Source organism: Microtus oregoni, unplaced genomic scaffold (assembly GCF_018167655.1).
Source record: "Microtus oregoni isolate MIOR12 unplaced genomic scaffold, Mior012 000018F_ref0000195, whole genome shotgun sequence".
Lineage (NCBI taxonomy): Eukaryota > Metazoa > Chordata > Mammalia > Rodentia > Cricetidae > Microtus > Microtus oregoni.
In genome coordinates, this window is record NW_024543077.1 from 1,925,038 (window position 1) to 1,937,906 (window position 12,869).

Consider the following 12,869-nt stretch of genomic DNA (forward strand, 5'->3'; position numbering starts at 1 on the left):
CTCGCGGCCGGCGGGAGCGGCGCTGCTGCGGCCGGGGCTCGGCGGGCTGGACCCCGGCGGGCTGCGCAAACGATGTGCCGAGGAGCCAGGCGGCGGCGGCGCTGAGCCAGGTAGGGGCGGCGGACAGCGGCAGAGACTCGGGAACCTGGGCCGGACCCAGGTCTTAGTCGAACTCCCCCGGAAGGGCTCAGATGGGTGGTCCCATTTGACAGCTGGGACAATCAAGGCAGGAAGTCCTGGACGTGCTTAGGAGCACACAGTAGAGCTAGCGGAGGAGGGTTTGAATTCAAGTCTTCCCGAGGCGGACATGGACTCTCCAGAGCCCCACTGCTATTTTTGGAGGGGATACCCCAGGGCTCTTTGGAGAGACTTGAAGCAGACCTGCTTTGAGGGTGATAGATTGGAGGCATCCCCGCTCCACCTCCTCACTGACATTCCGCATCAAAGCCACATTCCTTTGGGTTAAGGTCTGATTCCCCTGAGATGTGGGATGGCTCCAGAACGGGGCTGCCCTAGTGATTCACTGCCCTGTGAGTCTCGAAGCTGCCCTCCCAGGCCCCCTCTGCCAGTACGTCAGAGCAGACCAGAGCACTACCGCCCAGTGTGCTCGAGAGAAGTCTTGGCAGCTCCTTTGGAGACAGAGGGGCTGGATTCTGGCTCCCTCTCTTCTATTTACTGTACAAGTGACTTTGGGTAAGTCATTTCTCCTAATCTCCTGTGCTCCAGGGGGCCAGTGGGGTCAGTGCCGCTAGAGACCACACAGCAGGAAGGGTCTGTAGATCTGTGCGAGTTCCCTGCCCCACATCTAGGGGCTGGGGATCCGGCACTTCGCCTTCCTGTGCCTCAATCTTCTGATCTGTACATAGGAATTGCAGTAACTCCCTCCCTTGGTGGTTATGAGGATGAAAAGACCTGAGATCAGTCAAGGGCTTAGGAAAACGTGTAACCTCCTTGCAGAGTAGGGCATTATCTCTATCTGTCCTTTTCTCTCTCTGTCACGCACAGACACACACACAAGCACGTACACAGAGAGTCTTTAACACTTCTCCACGTCAGAATGCAGTCACGTGCCTGCAGACCTCTGTTCCTAGTGTACCTCGCCCGGGATGCTCAGCCCTATTGGTCCCTGTACCATCTGGGAAGGACACTGTGGTGTCCTGGTACTTCCCACCTGGGCTAAGGGTGGACAGTGATACAATGGGAACTGGTGTGTGTTGCGGACGGCAGACGGATTGCCCAGGTAGGAGAGGTGAAAGAACTTGCCCTGGGGGATTCAGACTAGCTAGTGACGGAGCTGGACTGTGAGCCTGGATTCTAATGCCCCTGGTCCTCCCTGTGAGAGGCTGAAGGGGAAAGGCACAGCCATGGCTTCTTTCTACCATAGATCTGCGGTGCAGTGGGGGCTGTCCCTTCTAGACGTGCAGAACCTCACGCTAGGGCAGAACAGGATTTGACAGAGGGGGGAGCAATGGAACCCCTGGGCATCTCCTCCTTAACCCCGGGTCTGCTGTGGGAGCTCCTGGGTCCTAGTGTCCTTTTGGCAGCAGAACTTCTGCCCTTGGTCAGCCACTTGTTTCTCGAGAGAACTTTAGTGAGCATCTACTTGAGGAACAAAACAGATGGGTGTCGGGGAACTACAACACAGTGGAGCCTGAGCAAGAGCATTCTGGGTAGAGGGAGCACAAGGCAGAGCCCCAGGCAGGCAGTGAAGGTACTGGGGTGTGACTGAGGAGTTGTTGGAGATGAGAAGGTGGTAGGAGGAGCTGTTGGGAGAGAGAGTGAAACCTGGATGCTCCTGGAGATTTCAAAGTGACTCCTGAGATCTGCCGGGTGATTTTGAAACATTGCTGACCGCCATGTATGGAGCTGGTTGTCCCGTAGTGGAGGGAAGCGAGAACTCAGAAAGTATAGTTGGCTGTTGGAAAGTGAGAACTCAGAAAGTATAGTTGGCTGTTGCACTGAAGGTTGGCAACTTTGAACCTGGTGGGATATGGAAGGATGGGGGCAAGGGGACACAAGGAGTCGGGAGACCTCCCCTTACCCACATTTTCTGCACTGGAGACTCAAATGTTGGTGTGCGTCTGGGGTGCTTTCCTTTCAAGGGCTGGGGAGCATATTGGGGTGAGCTCCGCGCTCCACACTGGGTTGTCCAAAGCTCAGCAACTGTAAGAGTCTGAAGAACACAGCCCAGGGGAACCAGAAATGGCTTCCCAGAGGACATGGCATCCAAGTCACGGTCCGTGAGGTGGGGAGGTAGATATTCAGCCATAGGGAGAACAAAAGAAGGCAAGGCTTGGGCACTGAAAGTACCCAGAGGTCCAAAGGAAATACACGTATTCAGGACCCAGAAAGTTGGGGGGGGGGTATGATGATAAGAAGCCAGAGATGAAGACCAGGGGTTTTCATTTAGTTCTGAGTATGCTAATGTTCAAAAGCAGGTGGGGACTGCTTTTGAACCAAAAGAACAAAATTTCCTGTGAACTCACGACCTGCAGTGAAAGGAGAGTGTTGTGGGGCAGGGTTGGGCCCTGGGGGAGTCAGGAAGGAGAGTTAAAAGGGCCACACTGGCCGGGCCATTGTGTGTCTCATCAAGATGAAGGCAGAGCAACCTTCATGGCCGGTGGGTCCTGACACCACGAAGGCCTGCCGATCTCCCGAGGCCACCCTCAGAGAGGTAGCTCTTACACTGAGCACCCTCTGTGGAGACCTTCAAGTGTAGAGGTAGCACAAACCCAGAAGGTAGCCTTCCCCTTAGCTGTGATGCCTTAGGTGTGTGTATGGCTCAGCCTCTCTGAGCCCTGGTTTTGTTTTGTTTTGGTTTTTGTCATTTGTTTGGTTTTTCCCCTCTTCTATAAGAAGAGAAGTGTAAGAAAAACGGAACCGAGTCCTTGTGGGGACTGAAAGAGTTGGTAATTGTCAGGCTTGACAGCAGAGGTCTGATAAGCTGTGACACTCCCGTAGACTATGTCCCGTTTATCCTCAGCAGAACTTGATGTGGTTGTCATCTACCTCAGGGAATAAGGTCAGAGAGATGATGGGACCTGTATAGGGTCACTCAGCAGGCACCAACCGGAGAGAAGGGAGCTGCCAGGTGTTCAGCTCTGAGTCCCGTGGTCCCTTCTTGTGAGCCGGCTGTGTCCAGGCTGTGATCTCTTCAGCACATGCTCATGACTGTTTCCCAGCACAGAGCTAGATGTGAGGTGACATCCAGCATGGGCACAACTGGATTCATTCATTCGTTAATTAATCAGATGAATTGGCTGATCTGTCTCCTCAGCTCGTGGCTCAAGGATTCACCCCTACTGAGGGCCTCTGGGGTCCTCGTGGGCCCCCACCCTGCTTACACGGCAGTGGTCAGTGAAAGTAGAGGGCTGGCAGTGCGCTGGGGTGGGGCTTCCGGTTAGTGCCCTGGCCAACCCCGAACAATGACAAAATCTGAGAATTCCAACCGAAAGAAAAAGGTCAAAATGAGGGAGCATCTGGAGCCTATGAGGCTGGGCTTGGGGCCTGCCTGGGACCTGGGGGGAAACCGAATTGAGGTTTTCCTCCAGCCAACCCTGCCCTAGGGTCCCTTTTTGTCTTGAACACCCCTAATTTTAGCACTCTTAATTTTCTTCTAGTTGGTTGACCTTTATAATTTTTTTTTAAATTACATTTTCTTGATTTGAAGGGAGCGGGTACATGTGTAGAGATTAGTGAAGTCCAGGGGCCAGTTTTCTCCTCCCACGTGGGGGTCCCAAGACCAAACTCAAGCCACTTAGGCTCACTGGCAAGTGCCTTTAGCCCTGAGCTATCTCAACGGCCTCGGGTGGGCCTTAGGTAAACCCAAAGCAGACAAGTCATGCATTGCTTTAAAAGTTTTGCTTCCTCTGAGTAAAGACTCAGCTTGGCCTCAAAGTCCCAATCTCCAGCCCCAAAAGTTCTAGACACCACTACTTTCAGCTCCCCTGAGTCGCGAAGCCCGTATGCCTCTTGCTCTTAGCTCTGGTCTAGAAGCTTCGAGGGAGGGCAAGTGGGTGCTGCGGTAGTGCAGGGAGCAGTGGCCTCACTATTCCTCTTTCCTCTCCTCCATAGGCAGAGCCATGAGCCACCAGATCCTGCTACTCCCGGCCATGCTGACTCTGGGCCTGGCTATCTCTCAGCACCGGGACCAATTGCCCTGCAGGACGGTAAGACACCATGCAGGCAGAGTAAGGGTGCCTGTCCCATCCTTGCTGGGTGAAGGGTGTCCCACAGCCCAGCACAGGAGCAAAGGTTGGAGGACCTAGGAAAAGTGCGAGTTTTGCCTTGGTATTTGTTGAGCATACCCTAGACTGTTCAGAAGCCTGCTTACCCAATGCTCTTGTTCCTTGTTTATATAAGGAACACAGGTTTGGGGGAGGTTAGGTGACTTAACCAAGATCATTAGGCTAGGGACAGAGGGACACCCACCCCCGGCTCTCTGTTCCCCATCTTCTGGGAGCTACTGGGGAAAGGTGCTGGGGAAGAGACAAACTGGGAAAGACTCCCCTGTACTGATTCTCCTGGGCACAGATCCCCTTCCCAGCTGGGCTCCTGGACTTGGCCTGCCTGCCGGTTAGAATTCCCTCACTCAGTATAGCCAGGTCAAATGCCACCTTGCCCAGAAAGCCTCCCCTGGCATTGCTGGCCGACTCTTTCGGCTACTTCTCTTCCAGCTTCATGCCCTTCCACCCACCTCCATGCTGAGCAGACTGAGGATGTGGGGTGCTGGGTGCATGGCCCAAGGCTATCCTACCCGGTAGACCAAGAGCCCCTCGGGGACAGAGGGCAGGCTTGACCTATTTCTGTTCTTTTCCTATTCCAAGCCGGACAGATGCTAAAGACATTGTGACCCTGTGAAGGATAAGGAAATGACCCTTTAGGTCAGTGTTTCTCAACCTGTGGGTCATGACCCCCGCAGGGGTCTCTGCAAATCAGATATTTACATTATGATTCATAATGGTAGCAAAATTATAGTTAGGAAATAGCAACAAAAATGAGTTTATGGTTGGGGGTCACCGCACCATGAGAGACTGTATTAAAGGTCACAGCATTAGGAAGGCTGGAGCCACTGCTCTAAGACATTTGTGAAGCAGACTTGAGATAGGAGAGGCCACCACCAGCTGCACTTGGGCACAGAATCACACTGCTTACAGAGGCCAGAAATGCCAGCAGCCCTTTCCTGGGGTCTGTGTGCCCTGCGGTGGCCACCACTTCTTCCTTGGAAGCCTCTTATGAGTCTTACAACCAAGAATAACAGCAGGAAAGGCTTCAGATATCACCCTATGCCCAGGGACTTGGAGGGCTGAGGCCCTAGATGGTGAAGGGTTTTGACCCAGCAGATAGAGGGCTCGGGGCAGAGATGCCCTGAGAAGCTTTCTATGATAGACAGGAAAGGACTTTCTGAACCATCACAGAAAAGTCCTGTATGCACACAGCAGCAGAGAAGACTTGTGGCCCTGAGAGTAGAAGTGACAGGGTCTCAATTCAAATCCAGCTCCGCCTGCACGGTTCATGGCCAGTGCTTCTCCTTACACAGGTTCTTCCTGTGTGTGTGGATGGGAAGAGGAGTTGGAAAGCATGTCCTTTTCCCCATCAGGAAGAAAGCAGAGCAGTGGTTGATACTGCAGTGTGAGTAGGGATGCTAACCCGTAGCCAAGGCCTATTCCCTATCATCTCTGCACCAGAGACTCCTGGCAGTCCATCACTGAGATGGGATTCAAGGATCCTTCTGCCCCAGGTGCTCCCTGGGCCTCTGCAGTACCTGATAGACAGTCTCAGGTTGTGCCAGCTCCTGCCATGGTTCCTCTGGAGCTGGTGTCCTGGAGAGCTTTTGCTCATCCAGAGGGGAGGGTATGTGGGTGTGGGCTGACAGGGGAGAGTGTGGTGTGTGCACCGCAAATGAAGGGTAAATCGTACATGGTGGTTGTCCAGCTAGCCTGGGTACCTGGGTGTTGAGAGCTCAGCTTACACAAAAAGAAATTCATGCTCGCAATGGGTCATTCTGCTGCAGGTTACAGCAGGGTGCTCCTGTACAGGAGGTGGCAAATAGGTATCTAATTTCTGTGGGCGAGGAGTATTGTTGGGTCTCCTAGAATCTCATTTGGCAGCTTTTCCTGGAAGTGTAAGGCTAATCAAGGTACTTTACACAGAAGGCGTTCACACCAGTGCCCATGGCCAGACAGTGCCTTACCTTGCCCCTCACCTCGGGGTCATCAGGAGGAGCCTCAGAGCTAGACCAGGCAGAAGTCACGGACTTGTGTTTCTTCCTGGCTACCTCAACCACTGGATCCCTGTAGGGCCCAGGCAAGTCACTACCAGGGCAGGCCTTGACTTTGGCATATGGATAGCAGGTGGGCTGGTTCCCTTTGCTCTGATGTCTCCCGTGGCTTTAATGTGAATATCCGAATTAGCTCTTCCTCCCCCTACCACCCAGGATTGATTGGATCAAGGCCCCAGCCCTTTACTTAAACACAGATGTCTGCAACTCATTCATCAAAGACATTTCCAGAGCCCTTCTGAGGGCCAGGTCCGAGACATCCATGTCCATCAATGGAGTCCTTCTTTCTCTGCTCCAAGATTACTGGCTGCAGCTCCCCACTTGGCCTTTGTTTAGGGGTACCAGGCCATAGGGAGAACACACAGTTGGAGGTGTTGGGTTCTCCGCGTGGAAGTCTCATACAGATCTGATCCACACGTGTCCAGATGGACGTGAAAGAGTGTGGGAGGAGTGGCTAGGTAGATTGGACTGAGGCCAGCAGACAGGTTGGGCAGAGTCTTGATGGATTCCGCTCCATGCTAAGGCCAAGCATACCGTAGGCAAAGTGGGCTTTGAGCTGTCTCTGGGCATTTAGACGGTGGGTAGTTCAGTGGTGGGGGCGGCCGGTGGAGACAGGCAGGGACAGGGGTGAAACTAAGCTGGCTGGTTGTAGAAGTCCCACTATTTGCTAGGGAGGACTGAGGGACCTAGAGTGACAATCTGGGAGCAGATAGAGGTATGCATTTACATATGACCCTTAAAGACGTGCTTTGTGGATGGACAAGCGTGGCAGAAAGACCTATGCTCAAATCCCAGCTCCTTCCACACCATCTGGGTGATCCTGGACACTCCCTTATCCTCTCTGACCTGGGCTTTGATAAAAATGTGTAATTCCATCAGATCACCCCTATACCTGGGGCTGTAGTTGACAGGGTGACCAGTCAGAAAACCCTGATATATAAAGTAGGTGCTGGGAACGACAGTTAATTTGGGGGTAAGGAACTGGAGGGTTGCTGTGACTTGGTAGCAGTCACCCAGCTATCATCAGATAGTGCTGGTCGGGCCCTGGCATTCCTTTCCCCTGCTCAGTCTTCTCATTCCTGCCACCTTCAGGGTTCCGTGCTGGACCAGGCCACCAGAAGTGGGGCCACTGATGGGGAGGAGGTAGCAGCTGCAGAAAGTATTGTGTCCAGAGCCTACTCCAGGTCATAAGAGGAATGAGATCTGAGGCTGGGTGGACCAAATCAAAGCAGCTGGTGGAACACCCTGCAGGAGTTCCCAGCCCAATGCTGGGACTTTATCTGGGATGTGGCCACGACCCAGCTGTGGACCTGGAAGCTGTGGCCATGTTGTACTCTGAGTGGAGCTTAGCTTAGTTTCCCGTATAGCAGGACAATAATCAGCACGAATCTATTCTTAGATTCACCTACTATTTCTGTCTACTACCTCCCTCCTGCCCAGCATCCACTAGACTGCCAGAGTCAGGGCCAGAGAGAAGGCTGGTGTCATTGTCTGGGTGAAGAAAAGGCTCTGGCATCCTGGGAGTCCGTGGGGAAGCCCTTGTCTTAGTTAGGGTTTCTATTGCTGTGAAGAGACACCATGACCACGGAAACTCTTACAAAGGAAAGCATTTAACTGGGGTGGCAGCTCACAGTTTCAGAGGTTCAGTCCATTATCATCATGGCAGGGAGCATGGCAGTGTGCAGGCAGAGATGGTGCTGGAGCAGGAGCTGAGAGTTCTTACCTCTTGACGCAAAGGCAACAGGAAGTGGTCTGAGACACTGGGCATGACTTGAGCATCTGAGACCTCAAAGCCCAACTTCACAGTGGCACACTTCCTCCAACAAAGTCACACCCCCGATAGTGCCACTCCCTATATGCTTATGGGACCAATTACATTCAAACTACCACCACCCCCTAGCTTGGAGAGAGTTAGCCATCTTTCCTAGAGAACACTGTCTGTCCTGTTCTACTGTCTTGCTCCTATTAATGCCAACTTCTCCGCTACCCTTGCTCTCTCTAGGTGAACAAGGAGGCCTTGTGCCAGGGCCTTGGCCTCCTTCAGGTCCCCTCTGTGCTCTCACTGGACATCCGAGCTCTCTCCTTGTCTGGCAACAGGCTACAGAGTATCCTGGTCTCCCCCTTGGGCTTCTACACGGCACTTCGTCACCTGGACTTAAGCGTCAACGAGATCAGCTTCCTCCAGCCGGGAGTCTTCCAGGCCCTGCCCCACCTAGAACACCTCAACCTAGCCCACAACCGGCTCGCCATGAGCGTGGCACTGAACAGCGGCAGTCTGGGCCGCTTGCCCCTTCTGGCCTCCCTGGACCTCTCCGGGAACAGTCTGTATGACAGTCTGGTGGAGCAGCTGTTGGGTGAGGCCCCGAGCCTGCGCACTCTCTCCCTGGCAGAGAACAGCCTCACTCGCCTGGCACGCCACATCTTCCGGGGCACGCCAGCCCTGGAACAGCTGGACCTCCACAGCAACATACTGATGGACATCGAGGATGGTGCCTTCAAGGCCGTGCCCCACTTAACCCACCTCAATCTCTCCAGGAATTCCCTCACCTGCATCTCAGACTTCAGCCTCCAACAGCTACAGGTACTTGACCTAAGCTGCAACAGTATCGAGGCATTCCAGACGGCCCCAGAACCCCAGGCCCAGTTCCAGCTGGCCTGGCTCGACCTTCGGGAGAACAAGCTGCTCCACTTTCCTGACCTGGCCTCATTCCCAAGACTTAGCTACCTAAACGTATCCAACAACCTCATCCGGCTCCCGGCGGGGTTGCCCCAGGACAGTGAGGACCTTCATGCACCCTCTGAGGGCTGGTCAGCCTCTCTACTATCCAACCCCAGCCGGAACACCAGCACCAAACCCCTCTCCCAGCTCCTGAACCTAGATCTGAGTTACAATGAGATCGATCTGGTTCCTGCCGGCTTTCTTGAACATCTGATCTCCCTGCGCTTCCTTAACCTGAGCCGAAACTGCCTGCAATCCTTTGAGGCCCGGCGTGTGGGCTCCCTGCCCTGCCTGGTGCTTTTGGACTTGAGCCACAATGTGCTGGAAGCGTTGGAACTGGGCACCAAAGCCCTGGGGTCCCTGAAGACATTGCTCCTGCAGGACAATGCCCTGCATGAACTGCCACCCTATACCTTTGCCAGCCTAGCCAGCCTGCAGAGACTCAACCTAGGGGGAAATCAGGTTAGTCCCTGTGGGGGCCAAGCAGAACCAGGTCCCCCAGGCTGTGTGGATTTTTCTAGGATCCCCACCCTTCGTGTTCTGAACATGGCAGGGAACTCAATGGAGATGCTCAGGGCCGGCAGCTTTCTCCACACCCCACTTACTGAGCTGGACCTCTCTGACAACCCTGGCCTGGATGTGGCCACTGGAGCCTTGGTGGGCCTAGAGGCATCCTTGGAGGTACTGGAACTTCAGGGCAACGGGCTGAACGTCTTGAAGGTGGACCTGCCATGTTTCCGCCACCTCAAGCTCCTTAACCTTTCTGAGAACCGCCTCAGTCACCTGCCTGCCTGGACACAGGCTGTGTCCCTGGAGGTGCTGGATCTGCGGAACAACAGCTTCAGCCTCTTGCCCGGCAATGCCATGGGTGGCCTGGAGACTAGCCTCCGGCGCCTGTACCTGCAGGGAAATCCGCTCAGCTGCTGCGGCAATGGTTGGCTGGCAGCTCAGCTACACCAGGGACGGGTAGACGTGGACGCTACTCGGGACCTCACCTGCCGCTTTGACTCCCAGGAGGAGGTGCCCCTGAGCCGCGTGAGTCCTGAGGATTGTGGGAAGGGTGGGTTCAAGAACATCAACCTCATCATCATCCTCACCTTCACACTGGTCTCTGCCATCGTCCTCACCACGCTGGCCACCTGCTGCTTCCTCCGCAGGCAGAAGTTCAGTCAACAGTACAAAGCCTGAGGGATCTACCTCGGTGTGGTAGCCAGAGGGGCAGAGAAGCTGGAGGTCTGACTCAGGTTACACAGTGACCAGAGGCTCAGCATCCTGAATCCCACCGCATAAACAGGTAGTTGCTTCCTAGGCTGTGTATGTGGTCCAGCTGTGGCAGTTTACAGAACAGAGCGTACCAACAGCTCTCCACTGAGCATCTGCTTCAGGCCAGACCCTGTCCTCTGGCAAGAGAGACTGTCACAGAGCCAGTGACCACACAATGTGGTGGGCCTGAGCCCCCAGACCTGCAGTCCCCAGCTGGTCATGGAGAGCCCACCCTGGCTGGCTGTGTTTGGGCAAGAGAGAGCCCAACCCGAGAGATGGTTTGTCTGAGCCACTTCCACACAGAGCTCTGTCGCGTCTGCCGATAATGACTTTCAGTCTCTCGGCAAATGAAGAATTTGTGACCGGAAGAGAGAGCCAGAACCTCCCGCAAAGGTCTTGAATCTGGACTCCTGCGCCAGATTCTGATGTTTCAGCTGAACCAGCGTGGACTTCCAGCCAGACCCAGGTCGGTCTGTGTCCTGCCCTGGACAAGCCCTTCACCCCAGTGTGCTCTCCTGTTACAGACACTGACCCCAGTGCTGCCTGGATTCCCAGCCCCCTGCTCCGGCCTCCTTCCATCCGAGCCCCACCCTGGCTTCTGAGCCAAGAGGGAGAGAGAGCCTTGGCTATCTGGTTCTATTTTGCACTCAGCTTAGCAGCTGCAGAGGCAAGTCCAAGCCAACTCTTGGAGGTTTCTGTGTTATCTGCCTTATATGCAAGAAGAAAACAAGGTTCCTTTAAGAGTCTGTGGCTGAGAGAGATGCCAAAGCCAAAAAATGAATCAAACCTTCGTCCTCCCATCTCCAGGACCTGAGCCTTGCCAGCACAGTGCCTGCAGGTGGTCAAGTGGACTGGAAGTGGCCCCACCCTAACCAGGATCCGAGCATCCTTGCTGCACACTCCTTCTTCTCAGACAGGCTCCTACTGACCTTCTGCTTTTCTGCCTCAGGGCTCCTCATTTGCACACCAGTATGAGTCTCCCTTTCTCATCTTGCCCCCACAATCCCACTCTCCCTCCATCCAGCATACCTTGGGGTTTGACACTATCGAGTATAATCCCCACCACTAAACAGAAAAGGAAAACAAAGTTTATGGGCTTGCTCAGGGTCGCACAAATCAGCGGCAGGAACTGTGGGAGGAACGGGAGAAGGCCAGCTGGACTCTTGCTGGTAGTGGTAGAGCGTTGGCTTCGCACGCCCAAGGCCCTGAGCTAGGTGCCCAGCAGGGTCACCTGTGTGGTTTCTGACTCACGGTGCCAGCTGTCATGCCTATCCTCACCAGGCATGGAAAATAAGAAGCAAGACCCCCTCAGGCTCCCCACTCATTCTCGTGGGCTGCAGGGAGAAAAGGGAGCCTTGGACCCAGTCCTAGAACCTGCTTCATCAGCTTCGCTGTGCCTTGGCCCACAGTCTGCAAGCATGCTCGGTAACGTACAGGAAGATAGAAACACCGTTCTCTCTGCCCCCCTTTACAGATGAGGAAACTGGGCCCAGAGAGGGTTAAAGGCTCAGAGAATGGAGGAGCAGTCTAGGGCTAGCATCCCCACCGGCGCAGCCAGTGAGGTCTAGGTGCTACTGCACACAGCACTCGGCCTGGAGGCCAACGCACGGCCCCGGTGCCTGAGCTCTGGAGACATTTTATCAGGCTGCTGTCACCTCCCAGGGCTGGCCGCTGCCAGGCCCTGGGACCGGCTCTTTGTATAACTCACATGAATGTATTAAAGTATAATTTTGGAGAAACTGTGACCTGCCAGTCTGCTTACTTCGGATATCCCAGGCCGTGGCATGCACTTCCTCGTGAGGCACCTCGGGGGACACCGACTCTCTCAGCTGGCTCCACCCTGCTCCTCAGCCTCCTTCATAACCCTGCCACATCCAACGTCACCTTTGCCCCACCCCAACTCTCAGGAAGTAGTGACTGTGACCCCTCCCACCCGTCTGCAGCCATGTGTCTGTGTCCCCAGCCCCCCCTCCCCCCCCCCCGCCTTTGTTTAAAGATTGGAGGAGGATGGGTACAGAGAAAGGCTCTCCCTCACCATCTTAAAGCCAGTGGCAGAGCCTTGTACACTCTCCCATTCCACCTTTCCCAGCTCTCTATGGCAGATCCCCTCCATCCATTCCTCAGCCCACCCCACCCTGTCTTAGCTGAGGTCTCCCAAGGCCTCCTTATATAAGATCTGCATACTTTCAGAGTCATGTCTTTGTGCCCGGTCCCCACAGCTGTCCACCTCACCCTTGGCCTCCTTCACCCCATCCATGAAGTTCTCTCCTCCCTCAGGTCCTCTTTCTCCAGCCACCTCCAGATGAAGTCCCATCTGTCCCTCCCAACTGAGGTCTCCGGGCCTAGAGGGTTACAGTCTCCTAGGGACTAGGGAACCCAGGGAGAGTTTAGTCAGCAAGCCATCAAGATGCAGAATCAGATTGAACTTGGAAGCAAGAAAGTTTTGAGGAAGGGAGGATCTGCCTCACCGAGGGCAGCGGTAGGGAGGTGGTCAAGTGGGAAGTGGGTTCAGAATCTGGAGGGTGAACAGCAATGTCTGTCTCTTTACTTGGCTTGCGGCACTTTAGCTGGTCTCTCGGGCCCAACTCAGTACAGCAACACTCAGGC

At 54.6% G+C, this 12,869-nt stretch overlaps 1 protein-coding gene across 2 annotated transcripts; it reads left to right on the forward strand.

The window, feature by feature from the left end:
* LOC121458617 (transforming growth factor beta activator LRRC32-like) lies at positions 1-12,001 on the forward strand. 2 transcript variants are annotated; one of them, XM_041667930.1, is made up of 3 exons: positions 1-110; positions 4,075-4,169; positions 8,283-12,001. In XM_041667930.1, the coding sequence occupies exons 2-3, from the start codon at positions 4,083-4,085 to the stop codon at positions 10,185-10,187; spliced, it is 1,992 nt and encodes a 663-aa protein (XP_041523864.1). In that variant the 5' UTR covers positions 1-110; positions 4,075-4,082; the 3' UTR covers positions 10,188-12,001. The 2 variants fall into 2 exon arrangements, with proteins under 2 accessions (XP_041523864.1, XP_041523865.1); XM_041667931.1 differs by lacking the exon at positions 4,075-4,169 and having other exon boundaries at positions 73-110.
* The last annotated feature ends 868 nt before the right edge of the window (positions 12,002-12,869 follow it).